Source organism: Sebastes umbrosus, chromosome 12 (genome assembly GCF_015220745.1).
Source record: "Sebastes umbrosus isolate fSebUmb1 chromosome 12, fSebUmb1.pri, whole genome shotgun sequence".
Lineage (NCBI taxonomy): Eukaryota > Metazoa > Chordata > Actinopteri > Perciformes > Sebastidae > Sebastes > Sebastes umbrosus.
In genome coordinates, this window is record NC_051280.1 from 21,750,477 (window position 1) to 21,771,972 (window position 21,496).

General features: G+C 41.7%; 1 protein-coding gene across 3 annotated transcripts in view; it reads left to right on the plus strand.

Annotated features, from left to right (window-relative positions):
• Nucleotides 1-7,112, plus strand: part of epha4b (eph receptor A4b) — a 95,634-nt gene extending 88,522 nt beyond the window's left edge. The window contains exons 15-19 of one of the 3 annotated variants that reach the window (XM_037787534.1): nucleotides 476-685; nucleotides 3,166-3,315; nucleotides 3,459-3,652; nucleotides 5,212-5,349; nucleotides 5,555-7,112. In XM_037787534.1, the coding sequence (XP_037643462.1) occupies nucleotides 476-685; nucleotides 3,166-3,315; nucleotides 3,459-3,652; nucleotides 5,212-5,349; nucleotides 5,555-5,654 (792 nt within the window). In that variant the 3' untranslated portion in view covers nucleotides 5,655-7,112. Of the gene's footprint in view, nucleotides 1-475; nucleotides 686-3,165; nucleotides 3,316-3,458; nucleotides 3,653-5,208; nucleotides 5,350-5,554 lie in introns of all 3 variants that reach the window. The other 2 variants (XM_037787533.1, XM_037787535.1) reach the window with 2 other exon arrangements.
• Nucleotides 7,113-21,496: the final 14,384 nt, after the last annotated feature.

A 21,496-nucleotide genomic window follows, 5' to 3' on the forward strand; every position in this document is an offset into this window, starting at 1 on the left:
GAATAATTGGCAGAGGAAGGTGAGCCGGACCCTCATCGATCAACAGGCTCTGCTCTCTGCCAACGACAGCTCAAAACTGAAATCCAGTGAGCTCTGCTTGCACACACGGTCAGTGTTAGAGAGGAAAGTTTTGTCTGCTCTGTCAGATCCAATCCTCTGCGAGCAGGATTTTTCGGTGAATCTCCATTGATCCCTGGGTGGAGAAATTCATCTTTTCCTTGCCACCCTCCAGAGAGAGGTCAAAGCGCAGGGTTAGCGAGAGCTGGAAGAGATTCAGAGTCTTGCTCAGAGACAGAAGCGCGGGTTTATGGCCATTACAGATGCTTGAATCCTGGCTTGAACCTTCACTCCCTGCTGAGGTTGTTAAAGGACTTGACCCTAATCACTATGCCCCCACTGATGCAGCTTAATGTCAGCATTTACACTCTGTGCCGTGTATTAACTCATCACTATCCTCTCTATCCTCTCCCTCCAGAAACATGACGGCCAGTTCACGGTGATCCAGCTGGTCGGCATGTTGCGCGGCATCGCCTCAGGTATGAAGTACCTGTCAGACATGAGCTACGTTCACCGAGACCTGGCAGCTCGAAACATCCTGGTCAACAGCAACCTGGTGTGTAAAGTGTCGGACTTTGGCCTGAGTCGGGTTCTGGAAGACGACCCAGAGGCTGCCTACACCACAAGGGTAAGACACACTCTCGTATGCTGCAGCTGTCATAAACAAATGTTACCTTCAGTTACAGTTCATCAATCCATTGACCTACAGGATACACCATTAGATTAAGTTCAAAACCTAACACTTGAAATAATTTAAGGTGCGACGTGGAGCAGTTGAGAAAGTTTATGCAAATATCCTCCGACATGGGGGAGTGACAACCCGGAGTGAACCGATCATGCTTCTTTTGATTCCCACAGAAAACAGAACAAGCACTTCAAACAGGTGTGGGGAAAGCTGATCACTGCAGTAAACAGCTGCTCAATTTATGATGTAACTTTAACAAGCTACTTGAAAATGATGCATGAAAACATTGCTCAGGAAATGAACTACTTTGTTTGTTTTCCAGAATAGAAATGGGAGAAAACAACTGTCTAATTAGAGCTGAATATGTATATTACGCTAAACATTGTGGCCCAGTGTCTGGTATCAGTTACTAAAGTAAGAACTGACCTACGATGACCCCTTCACCACATTTGTAAAAATGTTTCTGTCTCTCTAAGGGCTCTATCTTACACCAACTGCAAGGCAACGCACTGCTAGTTTCAGGCCGAAGCAGTTGTCATTTTCACGCCCAGCGCCCATGTTGTGTCAGTAGCTAATGCACTAGCGCCCATCTGTGCGCCCATGGGCGTATTGGTCTTAAAATGAGGTGTGGTCTGGCGCTTTGTTGGAGCATTGCTATCTTGAGGCAGCAGAAAGCGAATGGGCCATTGACCAACAAAAACCTGGTCTAAAGTCAATGTCGCAGTATTTTCCTGCTATTTAACGGGCGCATTATTCAGATAGTAAGATGCGCCTACATAGGCAGGTTCACATCACGCGTTCACTCTGCTTCTAACACAAACAGGGACGAGCAGCAGCGTTCCTCCTTTTCAGTTAAATAGGTTATCAGTGCATTTGCTCATATGCAGTCAAATGGAGTTGTTGATAGGACAGAGGATTAGGAGAAGGCGTATTGGGAGATGGTCTGCTCTCGCACTTTCACTATGCCAGGTGCAGGCGCACATGGCTTTTAAGTGGAATGGGAGAGGACACTCTGATTGGTTTACTTCATGTTAGGCCCAAAACACACCTATGATTATTTAAGAGACTAAATACAACCCCTTTGCCCCTTGCACCTTACTTTGCGCCCAGATTATGCACTGTTTAACGAGCAAAAGTAGAGTTGGACACACCCTAAATGCACTTGCTCCATGCATTTTAGACCATGCACTATACTGTAGATCTTTTAAATAGGGCCCTAAAACTGTATCACACAGTGTAGTTGGTTTTCTAAACAGTTGAAGATTTGTCTGAGGCCATGCCAGGCAACTGATAACATAAAAGTATACTGTTCACAAAATGAAATGCACACATGGGATGACTGCACGCACACATGTTTTTTGCCTATATATGGAGAAAAGAAAGAAGTCTTTGGTAACATCGCCATCCTCTCACAGAGCACAGAGAGAACCAAGAAACTCAAACGTCAGTGAGTTAAACCGCTGCGGAGTAACTCATCTAAAATGCCCACAAGGAGATGGCATTATTCATATTCATAGGAAGTGTTGGGGATGTTATTTTTAATATGGCATTAGCATTGCCCTGGGAGGAGTGTATCAGCCGCTGACTGCTCTATTGCAATCACACACACACCCCCACTGATGTCAGGAGACCTAGATGGAGAGCTGCAGGCATGAGGCCGAGGCGGAGATGGGGAAGAGACAGAGAGAGAGAGAGGGAGGAGTGGATATCAAATAAGACTGAGAGAGAGAGAGAGAGAGAGAGAGAGAGAGAGAGAGAGAGAGAATAAGGGAAGGCAGAGGACGGATCCAGTGAGAGCAGTTAAGAGAAAAAAAAAAAGGAGGAAGGGGTAGGGGTGGACTGGGGGTGGTGGTGGAAACAAAAGTACAGCGCCGAGTGACTTGGCAGCTTTGTCTTTTATTTGACTTTGACCAAGCAGAGATGGGGAATGCTAGGTGGTGCAGAGGCAGCTGCCGCATGTTAAAGAGCTGAACTGAGCCCTATAGAGGTACGGTGTGTGTGTGTGTGTGAGTGTGTTAGACGGAGCGAGAGAGAGAGGGCGTGGGTATCTCACTGCCTATTGTGTCTATACAGTGGGCTTTATGGAAGCCTTTTGATCTGTGCATCAACAACAAAGGCAGGAGCAGCATGGAAGAAGAAAAAAAAACAGCAAAAGGAAGTCAAGTGTTAGAATAAACACCGGAGCAAAAGGAACCCTGTGTTGTGAGCCAATTAGAGAGGAGGCAGCAACGCTGCACCAAGCTTCTACGCAGCCACCATCTTATAATTTGTTTAGTCAGTCCTACTCTTATTTATTATAGCGCTTAGTCACAAACGTACTAATAAAGCAACCTTTACATATTTACACCATTACAGCCACTAAGTTCAGGGTGGCATATTCAGTATGACAAGAATGTGTTGACTGTGTTGTGAACCATCTCCAGGGAGGGAAGATCCCCATCAGATGGACGGCTCCGGAGGCCATAGCCTACAGGAAGTTCACCTCAGCCAGCGATGTGTGGAGTTACGGCATCGTCATGTGGGAGGTGATTTCATACGGAGAGAGACCCTACTGGGAGATGTCCAACCAGGATGTGAGTCACAAACACATACATCATGTCTCGGTTGCAGTGACTATGTTTCCCTCAATCTTCAGCTCAATTCTTACCTTTAAGAAAGGACATTTTTTCTTGTATTGATCACAGAACCTGATATGTTGCCCTCTCTCTCCCCACAGGTGATCAAAGCAATAGATGAGGGCTACCGTCTTCCCGCTCCTATGGACTGTCCTGTGGTGTTGCACCAGCTCATGTTGGACTGCTGGGAGAAGGGACGCAGTGAACGGCCAAAGTTTGGACAGATTGTCACAATCCTGGACAAACTCATCAGAAACCCAGCCAGCCTCAGAGAGCTGGCCAACAGCTCAGCATGGTCAGTGGGAGAAAGCTGTACATTAGAGTTGTGAATTCAACACTTTCACTGACACGCATCTAGTCTTGAGATTAGATTATGGGATGGTAGCCTACATGCATAGAAGACATAATCATAGCTTTAGATCTACGTTGTAAATCTACCTTGTCAGTTTTTAAAATTGTGGAAAGTAGGTAATGTCATTTTGTTTTTGTAATATCCCATTCTTATCTCTTATCCCAGCGAAGTAACATTTGTCAGTGAAAAGGTATGAATATAGTGTTGTGGGATGGCATATCCATGGTCTCACATTTAAAGTTGAGACTCGCTGCCTCCACAATTGTAATGCACACATCCATAGAATATCATTATTTTTTACATTTTACACTTAAGGCATTTAGCTGATGTTCAGAACCAGATCAACATACAGAGCTGTGCAACATAATTTGATTTGTGTCAGTCCCTTTCAAAGAAGACCAAAGACACTCTAAACAGAAAAAATAAGTTCTTCACGCACTAAGTCTGTATTTTCGTGTGCATTTTTTTTAATTCGTCATCTGATAAAACGTTGAAACAGAGTCCGATGCGTTTTATTATTCTATCCGTTGCGAAAATTCGCAGTACAAGACAAAACGGAATTCATTACGTGGGTGCAATGAATAGCGCTATACCCAAACGGGGCGAATGAATGAATGACTTTAGCAAGAAGCTTTTGTTTATCTGCTTAGAGCACAATCACTACTGTCTAATCTTTCCTATATCCTTTGTTTTGCGATCATCCCCGATTCCAAGCTGTCACGAACTATCTATAAATTTCTCTAAAGTGCTTTGTGCTGGGAAACGAAATCAATGTTTATCAAATGCCATTTTGGATGATGACGTTTGCACAGACGTTGGCTCTTAGTGGTCAAACAACCCTCTTTTGGCTTTTGATAGATGTGATTGACACAACGTGAGGTCGTATTCATTTTTTAAACGTGTGACAATTTTGGACGAAAAAACATAGACTTGGTGTGTAAAGGCCTTTATACACGGGTCTTATAGACTATGGCATGGCTTTAACTGAAGCATATACAGCACAGAATGTAAGTGCAGATGCCATTAGTCCTACATATGCAAGGTATTTACTAAGTTTGAGCATGCAAATGAATAAACAGAGATCATTTATAACAATTTATAGCAACAGGAAGCAAACAAACAAGTCAAAGGGTCCAGCAAGTGAAGCCATGTGCGCCCGTACTGGAGGGGTTAGCGAGGGGATGAATCATTAATCACACTTACCCACTAATGGGTAGGTTAAGTTTAGGGTTTATGTTTTCGTTTCACAGTGGATTTGAGTCTGTCATGCTGCGGTTGTTGCAGAGTTAAAGCTATTCAGTCCAAATGCAGATAGAGCACCATGAATGAGCATTAACTGGCTCCTCAAGTGTGCTGCTGACATTTTTTTATTCTTATGAATGCCCCCTGACGAGAGCTCCAAGGACAAAACAATTGACCTCGGCACCAATCAGAAACTGTTATTTAGCCACTCAACGGGAGAACATTTCATTGAGTTGTGAGTGTGCTTTGTATCCCAGCAGGGAGGAGCCGTCCACCCCAGAGTTCAGTGTGAGCACAGTGGATGAGTGGTTGGAGGCCATCAAGATGGGCCAGTATAAGGAGAACTTTTCCAGTGCTGGATATGTCAGCTTGGACTCAATCCTCTACATCAGTGTCAGGTACAGACGGCTGGTGACTCGTCCCAGTTAAATGAAGCACTCAAAAGGTCAAATTTGTCAGTAAAAGACATACTATATTCCACCAAAAAAGGGATTTAAACAAGTATCTTAGACATAAAACCTCAGCAGCTGCTTGGCATTTGAGAGACACGGTAGATTTTTTTGTGTCATTAATGAATATGTTTGTTTTCTGTCTTCCTTGTAGTGAATTGGCTAAGATGGGTGTGAGTCTTGCCGGCCACCAGAAGAAGATTCTGTCCAGCGTGCAGACCCTGCAGACCCAGGGGACGCACGTCCAAGTATAACAGTTCCCACATAAACACGCACAGAGAGACAGAGCCAAAATGGATGCTCTTGTGAAGAGTTTCCCCACTGAAATGGAGTTGTAATGGATACTCTATGCTCGGGCCTCCATTGATTTTGAGAGACACACTAAGACGGAGACAACATGGACGCTTGGCTCCTTCACCTTTCTCGCAGTTTCACCATTCTTCCCATCCTCGATGGGCACTACCGGCTTCAGCACTCAAGAGTTCCAGCAACACAGCAGCCACCATTACGGAGCAACAGATGAGAGACACACGTCCAACAACCAAGACCATTTCACATCATATCAGCTCGACAAAAGAAGAAAAAAAAATATTCTTAACAAAAGAAATGACAAAAAAAACAAATTAGAATATAATTATCATCACTGTCTGTGAGGTGTACAGTTGTTTTTTACTGTCATTTTTGTTTCCGTTTTCACCTTGAAGAGTTTAAAAAGGGTCAGAAGAAATGTATATGTGTAGATATATGTTTATATGGGCTGTGTGTCCCACAACCGTAGAGATGGACCTAACGTTTGTATTGGTGGTGAGGTTTGTATCGCTCAACCTTAATGGGAGTTATTACCTACAGCAGTACATGTATGGCCCCTTCCATTGTAAACAGAAAGCCAATGAGTGAGCCGAGATTATGAATGACATGAATGTGCGGGGTGAGGGGGAACGGAGAAACTGGACCTTTAGAGATAGAGAGGGAAGTAGATTTTACTAGCTCGTATAGGATGGGAATATGATTCATTTAAATAGTGTATTTGACCAGGACAAGGGCTTCCCTAGAGACTGCTCTCAGACACACTTCCATAGCAACTAGACACAGGGCACCTTTGCTAGTCTGCTTGCACTTGTGATGTAACTGAGTGCAAAGAAACTGCTTAAGCTGCAGTTAGCACAGACACATTTTTACTCTTCCATAACTGACTGTCTATTCCAAACAACATTGTTTACTCAGCTGTTACAGTACGGTGTTGTTGGGAATATTTCAGCCCAAAAAGTTTGCCTTCCCATGTTTCAGGTGTGTTAAGAAAGTTATAGTGTTTTCGTGTAGAGCGAAGGTGATGCCGAGGTTATCATAGAGTTGACACTGTTAAGAATGTGTACCTTGTTTTTCCAGTGTTGTGCCATGTACAGTAACCTTGAGATGTTCATTTGGGCAACATACCACCATTCCTACTACACTCCTTGTCCGTTCATCAGTTCATATGGCTGGATGCTAACACAAGGCCAGTCACAGTAATTACAGTGTTTTGTGCTTGATGAAAAGGAGCATTGGTTTTCAGCAAGATGAAATATACACAGGGTTGATTTTCAGCTGTGCCACCATGAGAGGGTAAATTTTACTTTAAAAAAAAAAAAAAAAGATTATTTGTGTGTCTTGTACTGTCTCACTTACTTGTTATCAGTCATGCCAACCTATTTCAAGCACCCCTAGTTTCAAACCAATACTGATAAGGTAAATCTACAAAACAATGTTTACAGCAAAAAAAGCAAATAAATTGGTTTGTTGTTTTTTCTTTATCAGGCAGAAACTGCTGCTTATCACATTAAATACAAGCTTAGATATGATGGGACCCTCTTTGTGTGCACTGCATTAATGGCACTGAACCTGCTTTAGTGTATTCCCAAACCCAGTTTTAATATATGTGGTACTCTATAGGACCAACAGTGGCATAAAGTACAGTATATATGATTGTATCATAGTGTAAAATATGTACAGTGTTGATTTCCAATGTTAGAATGTTTGTAATGATAACGATGATGATGATGATGACTATGATGTACTTTTATTGTGAAAAAGAGATTTCTGAAGTACTCGTTCAGGGGCGGGTCATACAGGAGAAAAGTGAAGGGAGGTGATTCGTTGGTCTGAACAAAGGAATGTAGCATGGTGCGAAGCTCCAGCTTTGATTGACAGGTGACAGTGACTGCAGTTTCTACCATAGTGTTAGAATGAGTAGAATGGACTTTCCTTATTGATACACTGGCTTAATTTGCATACCACCCATAGACAGTAATTACATGCACTTTTTAAGCCTGCGTCTTCCTACAAAACAACTTGTAAACATGCTCGTTTCGGTGAAGCAAGAAAGGTCGAGATAAGAGACGTCCTCAGATCAAATTTGTATTCACTGACAAATTAAACATTCGCTAAACCCCTCCCCCCCAAGCAGAAATCGTCCAATCATAGCTTTGCAATGATAACTCGGCACGGCAAGCCTGTCAAGCTTTGCATTTCTCTGCATGCTGAAGCGATTTGCATGTACGTATTAAGAGCGTTACTTGCAATTAAAGACACTGGATTGTGCTGACTTTTTTTTCAGCCTGTCCAAAACCCAAAATACAACAGCAAAAGTGTAAGGAATGGATTAAACAGTCCGTTTGTCTGTTCTAATCAAACTGCAATTGTTAGCATGTTGGGCTAAATAGCTAACCACCTACAATAGTAATCAAGCATTTCTTCCAAGGCCAAGCTGAACGTCAATTATTATCTAGGTTATATTTTGTGGGGCTACAGGTTAGGAAAATAAAAGCCCCGTTCACAGCTAGCCCATCCACTGTGTTGTATTTCTCCACTGAGTTGAAGCTGGTCTTGAAAGCTATCAGAGTTTAGAGTAACGTTTTGTTCTTTATTGGATTTGGGGAAGTTTACACAACAAGCAACTAGGGCTGTGTATTGGAAAAATTCTGGCGATATGATACATATCATGATATTAAAGTGGCAGTAGGCAACAATATTTTGGCATAATTTGGCAAAAATTCCATAATAACCTTTCAGCATATTGTAATTCAAGTGATCTGAGAGAAAACTACACCTCTGTACCTCCTCATGGCTCTGTTTACAGGCTTTAGAAAATCTTGCCTGTGACGGCAGACTTTGACCAATCACAGGGCATTTCAGAGAGAGCGTTCCTATTGGCTGTTCCACAAAAGGAGATGCGCGTTCACGTCTGGTCTCTGCAGATAGTGAAAGCCTCGGTCAATGGCGGAACAACCTACTGGAAAGCTTGCTATTCCAGCATTGGCAGCAACTGCCTACACCTCAAAACAACCCAAAAAAAGAAAGACAGACTTTCAAAAAGACAGTCCACACTGTTGATGTCCTTAGAAGGTAATGTGTAGCTCGCTGCGGTAGCCTCCTCAGATGTAGCGAGCACGTATGAAGCGCGTGCATATGCCCGTTCTCGTGTGGGGGGAGGGGCTTCGGACAGAGAGGGGAGAGCGGAGAGAGGAGAGAGAGGAGAGAGCAGCTCGAGGGGATGCAGGATTTTGCGTTTTCCGGATTTCTACGCACTGCAGCTTTAATCATGATACAGGGGTTACGATTGAATATATTGAATATATTGAAATAAAGTATTGACTGAGTTCATCTTTGCATGTAAACTCTAAATTAAATCGATAGTGTTTTTGAGAATCAACAGAGAACATAATATCGCAATACTCTATATTTTCAATATTTTCTTACCCCCCTACGAGCCACCCAGCCAACATTACCCAAGATAATTTTACGTTTGCACATTGATTACTCGTCATACTTAAAGCATTTTCTTGTTGTGTTAAAAGTGAACCATGTTGTTTGAAAATCCAAACAAGTATGGACCCTTTTAACCTTTTTTTACAGGGTTTTCATTTTAAAACAAGTGAGGTGGAAACATTAAAAAGTCAGCAGGAGACAGCGTTTTCAACAAACTCATGGAGCTAAAGTTAGCTTAAGTACAGTAGCTTAGCTAGATAGCTACAGCTACTAAAATACACCAGTGACGGTTGTCCTTTTAGCCAGAAAAAATAATGTTCGAGGCTAGAAATGAGAACTCTGCTTTTGTCTTCATCTGTCTGAAATTAAGGACGTAATGTTTTAAAATGACGGGACGGTAAATCTGCCGCTCTTATTGTTAACTATATTATGTGCCATTCAACAACGGAAAGCTTGACAAGGGGGCCGGGCTTAGTGAACTGTCAGTTGAGGCGGCCTGAGTGGACAGCAGGGGGAAAATTTCAACCAGTATAAGGCGTTTTACTTGTGCTTTTTCTGCCCTATTGTTTCAAAATAAAATACAAAATACAATTCGGAGAGTCTGAAACTGTCAGTGCATTCTACTCTTGCTAACTCTATGATTTCACTCTAGCGGACTACCCTTGACCGCTGGCCTTTTAGATGCCTTATTTACTGAGCTATTGTTCTTTTCTGTTGCCCTATAGAGGCGATATTAAGAGTAAAGTGTATGTACAGGTAGTATTTATCTGTGTTCTTAAGATGACCTCACATCAACACCCTGGTTTTGTAACATCCCAGAGATCCCCTCCAACAGCACCTTCACTTTGATTTCTCTAAGCAGAACAGAGTCATTTTGTTCTGAAAATATAATAATGAATCTTAAAGCTGATGACCTGCAAAAGCTGATGGAAATTCACAGAATGGTTCTTATTTATTTGAGTCATAAGATACTTGGTTATTGATGTGGTTAGCTCACAACTTGACAGGCTACATTTGGTTGCAAAATTATTTTCATGGGCAAAATTCCTCATGCAATGTCAGGATTAGAAAAAGACACTAAATAAATATGGGTGCATTGTGAAATTGTTCACCCTTTTTACAAGCGTAATCAACACTCCCACTTTAGAAACTTTTACGAATACAGAGGTCACTCACACACACCATTCACCCTCAAGGTTAGCTATGTGGGTTGGTTTGCTTGATCTCAAATACAGTGTTTGTCCTCCATTCCCCACCAGGTCTGTATTGTAAGTGTTCATGAGTGACTCTCATTCAAGACTTTCAGCCCTCTCTCTCTCTCTCTCTCCCTCTCTCTCTCTTTCTCTCTCTCTCTCTCTTTGGCCACCGTACAATGCTTATTTGTCCCCCCATGCCAGTTTCCTCAGCGTTGCTTGTTGTAAAGGATGTAGGCATTCTAATGTCTTTCATGTTGCTGTAATAAATATGCTAATATTTCTAATTTCTCACCTGAAGCCTGCAGTGTCTTTTTCTTTCACACATTCTCTGCTTTTTTTTCTTTCTGTCTCACATTTACACAAACACACACACACACACACACACACACACACACACCAGTAATATGCTTATCCACCAGCACAACTCCACAGTACAATTACACCGGGACTTGCAGAATATGACGGTATAAAATTCCAACTGCCTTTTACATGAAAGTGTTATTAAGCCCTCGCTTAATTTTTTTTTTTTTACTGTGTAACAAAGCCTGAAGGTATTACATTTTGTTTTGGTGAGCGTGTGGTGACCGGTCTTGCAGAAAATCAGTGCATGAATGGGAAGATTCAAGGGTAGCCTCGTTTGTCCCCGGCTCTGCTCTAATGGCGATAACGGTGGTGAAATTCCCATCATAACATTCTTGAATGGCAAAATATGGCCGTCCTGCAACCACATCTTCATTATCAGCGTGTGTGTGTGTGTGTGTGTGTTCCTTACTGAGCAATAATTCTGTCTCAGGGGAAGGGGAAGGTCAGCGACTCCTGGCCTTGGTTAACCCCTTAATGCACTGGCCCAGTTGCTGTCACTCTATGTTACCGCCATTACACCTCATTTACCCCATCATTTTAGGCTCCATATTCCCCTATCGCTCGCTCTCTCGTCTCTCTTTCTCTCACACACACACACGGCTAGACATACAAAAAATTCAGGGCCTGTTCTCCATTACCTCAGTATCTATCTCCTCCTACTGCCCTCCTCTTAATCTTTGTGCTGGCCTCATGCATGCCCATTTTTCCTCCCCTATCCTATCCACCATCCTGTGCAGACAGACAGAAAGGTTGTGTCTAGTTCTCTGACCTCGACTCCCCCATTATCTCCCCTCTCCTTGCTTTTTCCCTCTTCTCATAGCTTTCTAATTCCCCCAACCTCCATCCATCTATCCACCCACCCATCCAGCCATCCATGCAGAAGTTTTCTCCACATGCAGCCCTCTCTTTGAGACTCGTTGCCTCTTTCTGTCTCACTGCTTTCACTACTGGGTTCCCTTTCACCATTAAAGGCCAATCCATAACTTTGGGCTTTTGTCTCCAGGTGTCTCAATAGGGAGAATGTCATCTCACGTATTTACTCTGGGTAACATGGAGGCTACTGGGAGCCAACGGCTTAGGCGATTGATTCATCATGCAGCTGCTATTGGCATCATGTGAAAGGTCAGGTGTCCCTATGGAGAACACTTTAAAAGGCCATTGGTGACTGATGAGCCTGTCATGTTTAGATCACATACATGCAGAAGCACTCGCCCTCTATCTCTGCCTTTCTCCCTGGTCCTCTTCTCTGCACTCTCTCTCTCTCTCTATGAAACACACACACACACACCCTCCCTTTACTCTCCCATGGGAATGGTAATTGGGCCCCTCTGTCATGCTGTCGGGTGTGGGTTTGAGTGTCCCCTCATGTGCAACAGCAGACATTAAAATAACACAAGAGACCAAACAGCCATAGATCCACCGTGACCTCTGCAGGGTCAGCCATATGTGTACGTGTGTGTGTGTGTGTGTGTCCATAGATGAATGTTACATCTGTGTGTTCATAATGCTCGTGAGACCAAAAACGATGCCAAAAACGGTGCGAGTATGAAAAAGGGAGACAAGAAGAAAGTAGTAGATAAAATCTGAACGAGGGAGAAGATTTCATCAGTCATTGGTAAAAATTTCCTGGAGTTCCTGCTTTGTCGCTCTTGATTGCGTTACACGTGTCCTCTCTAATCAAATATGGCCCAGTTCAGACGGGCTCAGTGTATCGCGGTCGGCACACACACACAAGCACACATCAGTGCTCTTCTGTCTCATGAGGTTTTAGTTTGCTATCAAAGCGATTTCCTGTCTCAAATTTTCATCAGTAATCAAAGTTCCTGATTGAATTTGAAAAGTGAGCCCAGCTCTATAAATCACATTACATGCCTCACTCCCATCATGCCTGCTCTCATCAGCCACAGGAATGAGACGCCACCCTGGGTGTATGTCTGCGTCATGGTCTCTGTGTATTGCGTGTGTGTTCTTGTGCATGCAGTGGAACAGGAAAATGGATGTTGACAGAAGAACTGTGATTTGATCCGTGCAATTTTTTGTTGAGACAGATAATACAAAAAAGGAGAGGAATGGTGAGACGACAATAAAGATAACGCACTTGGGTCGGATTGTATGTGGACACAGTTCTTGGCTTTTGTTTTAAGGTCAACTGGATCCCAGATAGATTGAGTTTATATGCATCAGTACATCTCAAATCAGTGATAAAGTCAGGCAAAGTGAATTTGGAGGAAAAGACTGTGTAATGCTTTTGTTGTTGGCATGGATAGGTTAGTGAACAGGCCTATGGCCCCAAGGGGTCAGAGGATCACAACCAAATCCAATCCAATATTTGTTTTTCCTTATTTTTTCCTTCATATTACACCTTCACATCATGCAGAGGCTACAGTTCTGCTGTGGTAGGAAGCTTTGGACAGGAGTCAGAGAGTCTCTCTCTTCATCTCTGGTAAAGTAACTAAATGCTTAAGTACTGCTATTGGTTCAAAAACTTCACCTGAAAGTTCTGGTTCACCTGCAAAAGGTCACCGAAAGAGACACAAAACAACTACAAAAATACGCAAAACGACTGCAAAGAGATAAAACAACAAATACAAAGAGACTCAAAAAGAGATGCAAAATGACTACAAGACTCAAAACAATAACACAAACAGATGCATAATGACTACAAACAGTCACAACAATTAAAAAAAGATGTAAACTGACTACAGTCGTAAAACAACTACAAAAAGATGCAAAACGACTACAAAAAGAGGAATAACGACTACAAGACTCAAAAGATAACAAAACCAGATCCAAAATGACTACAAAAAGATGCAAAATGACTACAAAGAGATGCAAAATGACTACAAAGAGATGCAAAACGACTACAATAAGTTGAAAAATTACTACGAAAAGACTCAAAAAGGTAAAAACAGATGCAAAATGATGACAAAAAGATGCAAAATGACTATAAAGAGTTGCATAACAACTACAAAAAGATGCAAAATGACTATAAAGAGTTGCATAACAACTACAAAAAGATGCAAAATGACTATAAAGAGTTGCATAACAACTACAAAAAGATGCAAAATGACTACAATGAGACTCAAAACGATTACAAAGAGACACAAAACATCTTAAAAGAGACGTGCCCTGGCGCCCATTGTCTCATAATCTGCCAATGGTGGTTGGCACCAAATAAGATACAAACTGTAGTATTTCCAAACACAGTTTGACCCAAGTCAAATAGGTAACCAGAGAAAGAGAATCAGCAAGAATACTGCCTGTATTGGACAGCTGTCACCACCCAAAATCAGTTACAGATTTCAAAATGGAGCAGAAGTAGATAGAGGATGAACAGAATAAGAGGAGAGGAGAATAAATAGAGAAAAAAAAGGTGAAGAAAAACTTGGAGGGGCTGAGATAATATTGACCACATAATCCCTTACAGATGTGGAAATCACTGTTGGCAGACATGACATGCTGAACTGCTATTGGCTGCAGAAGGACTCTGACCAAAGACAAACTCACTCTTGCTCAAATCGTGCTCTCTATCGACGGAGAAAAGATGATACAAATCTAAATTTAGAGCAAACGTGGCAAGACCACATCTGTTGGACTATAAATTACACAAATCCACACAGCATACCTTTCCAGGACTCAGTGAGTCATATGGGGTGATAGTGTCTATAAAAGCCTTGTTTATTTAAGTGTAAAAATACTGCTAATGTCTTCCTACTCTGAAGTGTACAGGCCTCGTTCTGCGCTTCTGTGAAATCCCTTTATGAACCCGGTGTGTGACAGCTGATTGCAGTGTGTTGCATGATTTCCTGTGCCTGTCGCCTGAGTGTGTACATGCGTGTGAGTGGAGCAGAGACATGAGTGTTCTTCTGTACACACCACGTGTTTACGTGTGTTTCCTATCCTGTATAATCAAACACAGCTCTTCAAGTGCCATCAATCAAGCTTTGATGTTACGGGGGAAGAGCCTGGAAACCGCAGCGACCCCCTCTACGAGCGGAGGCAGAGCTGAGGGGGAGGCTGTTTTCAGTGTTGGTGGATCCATAAGAAGTGTTTTCTAAAGGAAACGGAGACGTAGAAGCTCAGGGACCTGCAGCATAACTATATACATTATGTAGGCCATAAGAAATGTGGTTATTTCAGGGTGCTCAGGGTGACAATACACTCCGTCGTGTACGTCGACACCGGTATCTGTAACATCAAAACGATATGGTTCTCCTCGGAGCGTCGCTCTGCATACCCTCGCCTCTTTCATCATGCTATTCTTTCTTTCTTTCATCATCTGCTACTTTTCCTTTGCTTTGTTTCACATCTGAAAAGGACATGAGGTAAGGGGGTTGCATTCAACACCTTTACAGTAGCGCAATTACACACATAAATACAGATCTAGTATATACAATACTGGATGGTTTTGTTAGAATAATTGTGCTAGTGTTATACTCTAGGTAAAACAAACCTTTTTTGTAGGAAAAATACTTGGAAGTTGTCTGGTAAATACTAAATGGAATGTATTTATATAGTGCTATCGTTCACATACACATACACTGGAAACATAACTACCATGAGAGGCACTGGCCTATCAGGAGAAATTGGGGTTAAGTGTCTTGCTGTAGGACACTTCAACATGTAGACAGGGGAAGTTGGGAGTCAAACCACCAACCCTGCAATTGATTGAAAACCCGCTCTACCCGCTGAGCCACAAACTAAAATGTTGTTGCATAATTTAAGGGATTGCCCGTATAAAATAAAACAAGAAGATTGTTGATTTTTTGGTCAAAGAATGAACTTAAAACATTCTCTTTCTGAAATTGTGAAATACACAATACTGTAAGTGTGTACTGTAGTTTGAAAATACAAATTAAATAAGACCATACCCATAAAACTTTCTTCCACAAAAAGAATTTCAACCCTGTCTTTTTACAGTAATCACAGCTGTGATGCCTCCAAGAACATTTGGTAGACCACTATGTCAAGATATTCCAACTATACGGGGTGGTCTCTTAATTTTTTCCAGAGTCGTGAATGGAAAGCTCATAGCATTTTAGTGGTGGGTTGGAATGACTTTAAACTCACTAGATCATCATCAGACAAACAGGCATACAGTATAAGGTCATCTTCTGGTCTTCTTTTCACTATTATGAGACCAGCTCTTCTTTACTATGCCGCCTTCGCTGCTGCGTCCACTCCTCCTCTTCCTCCAGCAGCCTGTTTGTCATCTACATAATGGTTGCCATTGACAAGTGGGCATGTCTAACTTGGCATTGATTGGTAGCGGCCTCTGGGGATTCAACCAGCGACATAAGAGAAACCAGAGTGTGGATGAGTGGTGCTGCTGGTTGTGTATCTGTGCCGTGGGTGTGTTTGGGAAATAACAGGGTATGAGTAAAGAAGGCTCAAGAAAAGAGCGCATCACAGTGATTTAACAGTGGACTTGTGAAGTAAAACCCACTCATACACGACACTGACTTTCCTTTGAAAAACAAAAGAATTAGAGGAGGACAGAATGAGGAATCGACCAGCGTGTGTGACAGGCTGGTCGATGAGTTGGAAGTTGATAAGAAGGATCTTTGGTGGTCAGGGGTCAGTAACCTAACCAAGACATTTGGCTCTTCATATGCATTTCTATCGGACCATATGAGGCACTTGTAAATATTCATTTGGATTTCAGCAATTAAGTTCATTTCTTGTTGATTTGTATTGTAAAATGGCACATACACTTTTTGAAAAATGTACCTACTTAAAGAACAAAGGCTGCTGGCATCAAACCGAAGTACATAATCCATTTTGGTCACCTCAGGACCTTTAAATATGAAATGATTACATCTGTTGTTAGGTGAAAACCATTTAAATGTTGCTTCAGTAGGAAGAAAAGCACTATTTGAACGTGACAATCGTACATTATTGAGTTTGTCCCTGTGAGTTTTTGAAAGGTTTTCATACCTTAAGGGCTGCAGAATTATTAGCCAGTCAGACCGCCGCTGAACCAGAGTCCAGACTGAAACGTCTACCTATGCACTCTACCTGGTAGCCTAAATTAATTATAAATAAACATAAAAGCAGCATATCAAATTATTGTTAACCTAATTATTTCATACGAAAATGATAACAACAGACTCAAAGCCGGACAGCGTGCACCTGCAACCATATTCATCTGATTTCTGAAAACAGAATGAGCCATCGAAGCTGTCGCAAGGGGATGCGCCTGCGGTTATATTATAAACAAAACAATTAGTGTATTTATTAGAGTAAACAAATTGAAATATGCCAAATTCTGATATCATCACACTCAAAAGTAGTGATGCGCATCCACCCGACCCATTATGAGAGTCAATACACATCGTCCAACCCGCAAAAATATGCATTAATCAACCATCCGCAACTGACACCGCAAACTGTCAACTTTATGCATTATAGTAGCACAATTCCCAGGATCTCTCTCTCTCTCTCTCTCTCTCTCTCTCTCACACGCATGTTCTCCCTCCCCCGAAAATAATGGTTAAAAGAAGCATTTTTGTTATGAAAGTAAAACCAACGATAATCCGACCAATGAGAATTTGGTCAGACTAGAGCATATCGACCAACCAAGCGTCCAACCGACCAGAAGTATCCCGTGACTTTTCCTTTCGCGCCATCATCAGGTCATTTTTTTTATTTGTCCAACATTTTTGATTATTACCAAATACGAATATGCTAAACTAATGAAATTCCATCAGCCTCAGCTGTTCTTTTTCTTAGGTGCTAAATAGAAAATGTTAGCATTAGGGCTGTCAATCGATTAAAATATTGACACTGTCAGTGTGTCAGTGTGTCAGTGTGCTGACTTGACTATGACTTGCCCCAAACTCCATGTGATTATCATAAAGTGGGCATGTCTGTAAAGGGGAGACTCGTGGGTACCCATAGAACCCATTTTCATCCACATATCTTGAGGTCAGAGGTCAAGGGACCCCTTAGAAAATGGCCATGCTAGTTTTTCCTCACCAAAATTTAGCACAAGTTTGGAGCGTTATTTAACCTCCTTCGCGACAAGCTAGTATGACATGGTTGGTACCAATGGATTCCTTAGGTTTACTAGTTTCATATGATACCAGTATCTTCACTCTAGCCTTAAAACTGGGCTTCAAACTCAGAAAGATTGATTGCGTTAAAGAAATTAGTGGCGTTAAAACAAATTTGCATTAACCCATTATTATCGCGTTAACTTTGACAATCCTAGTTAGCATGCTAATGCACTAAATTAAGAAGACGGTAAATATTGCACCTGCTAAATATCAGCATGTTCACATTGTTATTGTGAGCATGGTAGCATGTTGAGTTTGGCATGTAGCACAAAGTACCACTGTACCGCTAGCATGGCTGTGCTCTTGTTTTCATACAGTGTACTGCTGTACTGCAGACAGGACCATGTGACCTATCAACTAAAGTTATAATACACTTAAAAATCACAATAGTTGAATAAAGTAGTTTCATCTGGTGATTTTATAAATAAATGTAATTAAACCTGTCATTTAGCAACCAAATGCACAATTGGGGAGAAATGAAGAACATAAACATTGGAGGTATACACAGAAAGCCAGCAAGACAGCCAAATTACAAGTCTAAGAGAAAAACCAGTTGGTGGGGTTTTTGTAGTGTAAAACCACAATCACATGGTCTGTACAATGTCATGGAAAACTAACGGCATCTTTGGAAGCACACTAGCACATGCACACACACACAATCCATAACCACATGCAGCAAGCACACACACTGTGATAGTTGATGTTTGACCACACAAGATGGGTTACTAAACGAGTGTGCGGGTGCTGACTCAAACTCTACTTGTGGTCTATTCACAAAGAAGAAAATACGCTTCTCTCCGTCTATATCGTTGTCATACTCTGCTGGATATTAAGTGAATGTTTATTGTTTATGCCATTACGACGGAGCGTTTGCTTGTGCATGTGTGGTTATGTAAAGCACAAACACAGAGCTATGGGTAGGCAGTCGGGGCTCTAAATCAGCCACGTGCTTACTAACAGAGGTTTGACCCAAATAACAGTGTAATTTATGAAGGCTTTTAGGCTCCCAGGCAGCCATGGAAATAGAACAGAGAATAATGTGAGTCTGACCGTGGCTACATCACTTCAGTTTATGTCCCAGTCTTTTACTAGGACACACGTCCGCGGTTCTTAATGATACAGAGACAGTAAACACAATGTTAATGGACGCCGGGTTTACAAAGAGTGCTCGGCTGCGAATGCACAGCCGTGCGCGCAATTATGGACGAGAGCGAATACTGAACAGGTGCAGCTACTGACAGGGATTTTATGAACGGAGATGCAATCGACAGTAGAGGCAGTACAGTGAAGGAGGGAGATATAGTTATAGCGACAGTGAGAAACATGTGAGAGACGGATGGATGGAGAGGGAGGGACAGACTGAAGCAGAGAGATCATTAGTACCCCACTGTAAGGCTCTGGCCCCAGGCAGGGTTAGCGGCTGAAATGGACTGTTAGCAGCTGCTGGAGGAGATGACATCTCAGGCAGACCCAAAGGACGAGTTAAGACATCCCGAGCACTCATATAGTGTGTACAGTAGGTGTGTGTGTGTGTGTGTGCCTGTATGCATATAATCCCGTGTGCTACCCTCCCGTGCAGTAGCGGGTCATTTGCCTCTTAGTGTTTGAAGTGGAGATGCAGCTCTGAGGATCAGGCTCCTGTCACGGCTCCACAGATCACAGCACAGAGCGACACAATGCCATGAGAGAGGAGGAGAGGGCAAAGACAGACAAATGAGGTGACATGAGACCTTTCCCACACAAGCTTTTCTTTTCGTTCTTGCTTGCTTGCTTTCTTTCAGACTATGTCCTCCTCACAATTGGTGCCTTCAAATGGGGTCGTGTTTACCGTGTTCACAAGAAGAGTCCCTATTAACGCCCTTCTCTTGTAGTATTCACAACATCTTAAGTGGAAAGTTTTTGAAAGCTCTGAATTTAAGACTTGTGATGTGTGAGAAATGACGGAGGCCATGGAAGTTTATTTTTTGGTGCATAATAAGTTAATATATTGTAATTTTAGTCGTATATTTTAATTCGTCATTATGCATTTACTGCATTATGTTACCCACTTGCTAGCCTCTGTGGCTTCTAGATGCCGACAGTAACATTAATATTGCCGTTGCTTAGCAGCAGTGTTCTCACGACCTAACCACTTGAACGCCAAGCATAAAGTGTACAGGACTTCTAGTGTTGTAAATACGAGCTCACGGATTTCATTTGCAGGCACCATATGTCTGAAAACACAGTATATGTGTGAAAACAACGCATCCACAAAAGCATTTTCAGGTCTTTTTGCTAATAATCTGAAGTGTCTAACCAAAGATCATCATAAACACCTAATATGAAACAGCTAGACCCTTCCTCTTTCAGGCTGGCTAACCACCGTGTGCATCACAGCCCACATCTGGTGAGGAGTGAAACAGACACAGTCCTGTTTGCCAAGTCTCAGCTGGTTAGGGGACACACCCCAGGTGAATAGGGTAAAAGATTTAACTAATAGATATCGTCATGGTGATATGATGATCATGAACTTCCCCAGTTGATTACTTACATTAAGATTACTATTTTTTGTTTTACAAGTTTTCTGAAATGAGGAATTATCTTATCAAATATGTGCTAATTTGCATACATTTCCAGAACAGAAACCTGATTGGATTGGATAAAGCCAGGTTCAAAATTAAATTTTGTTGACATATAACTGTAGAGTCAAAGATTTTTACAAAGGGGATTTGGGATATTTATCACTCCATAAGTCAGAAAACAGCCATAAAAAAAATAATTTTCACTGTTTTTTTTTTTTTTTTAAATAAAATGATGTATAAATCAGGCTATTGATGATATATGAACAAACCCTCTGTCAAAACAGAATATAGATAGGAAGGAAACTGGAAAGTTTGGTGCTACTGAAGTGTAAATTTCTGGCTCAGAGTCGGAGAAAAAACAAATTTTGAGAAAATGACCTTTAAAGATATGGATTGTAAAATTCCATACATTTTGCAGGTGAATCGGGTAAAAATATTAAATAATAGATTTGTTGATTACTTACACTACTTACAATTTTTATGAAATATTGTGTATAAATATGCAAATGAGGCATTATCTAATGTTAACTTTTTGGTGAATTAGGAGAAATCTACAGATGCAAATAAACAAGGTTTGGTAAAATAAAAACACCTAAATGTGTATTTTAGATGTTTTCTTTCCACTAAAATCTAAAAATTGACCTGTCTTAATGGAGCCAAACTAAAATTTAGTTGTACTCTGTTTACATATTTTCCTGTTTCTGTTGTCAGATAACTGAACATGCATCAAATAGTGATGTGGTCGAGATTTGATTGATGTCTCAGTGCAGCAGCACATGGATTACAATAATAGTTAATAGGTAGCATCACTCAAATGCAAGGCCGGTGTTTTCAGATTCATCCAGTCCAGTCTGGAGGTCAAAACAGACAGAAAGAATTGTGCACTCTGGACGTTCGCTCAAGAGAGGCAAACCAATGCAAAATAGTCTTTCCTTTGCCTTTCTCACGCACTCAGAAAACTAAAGAGTCCATTGATGGAGAGCCGTGAGAATCAGGGAAACGAGCAGTACGTCAGTAATGACATTACGTTGCTCTTTTCTCGTTTGATACACAGTCAGATGATTTACTTAATGCCGCTTGTAGACTCGTGACGGACAGAGAGAAGAGGAAGAAAGAAGAGCAAAAGGGGGGGAAATCAGGAGGGAGTGAAGAGAGACAAGAGAGCCAATTTGTG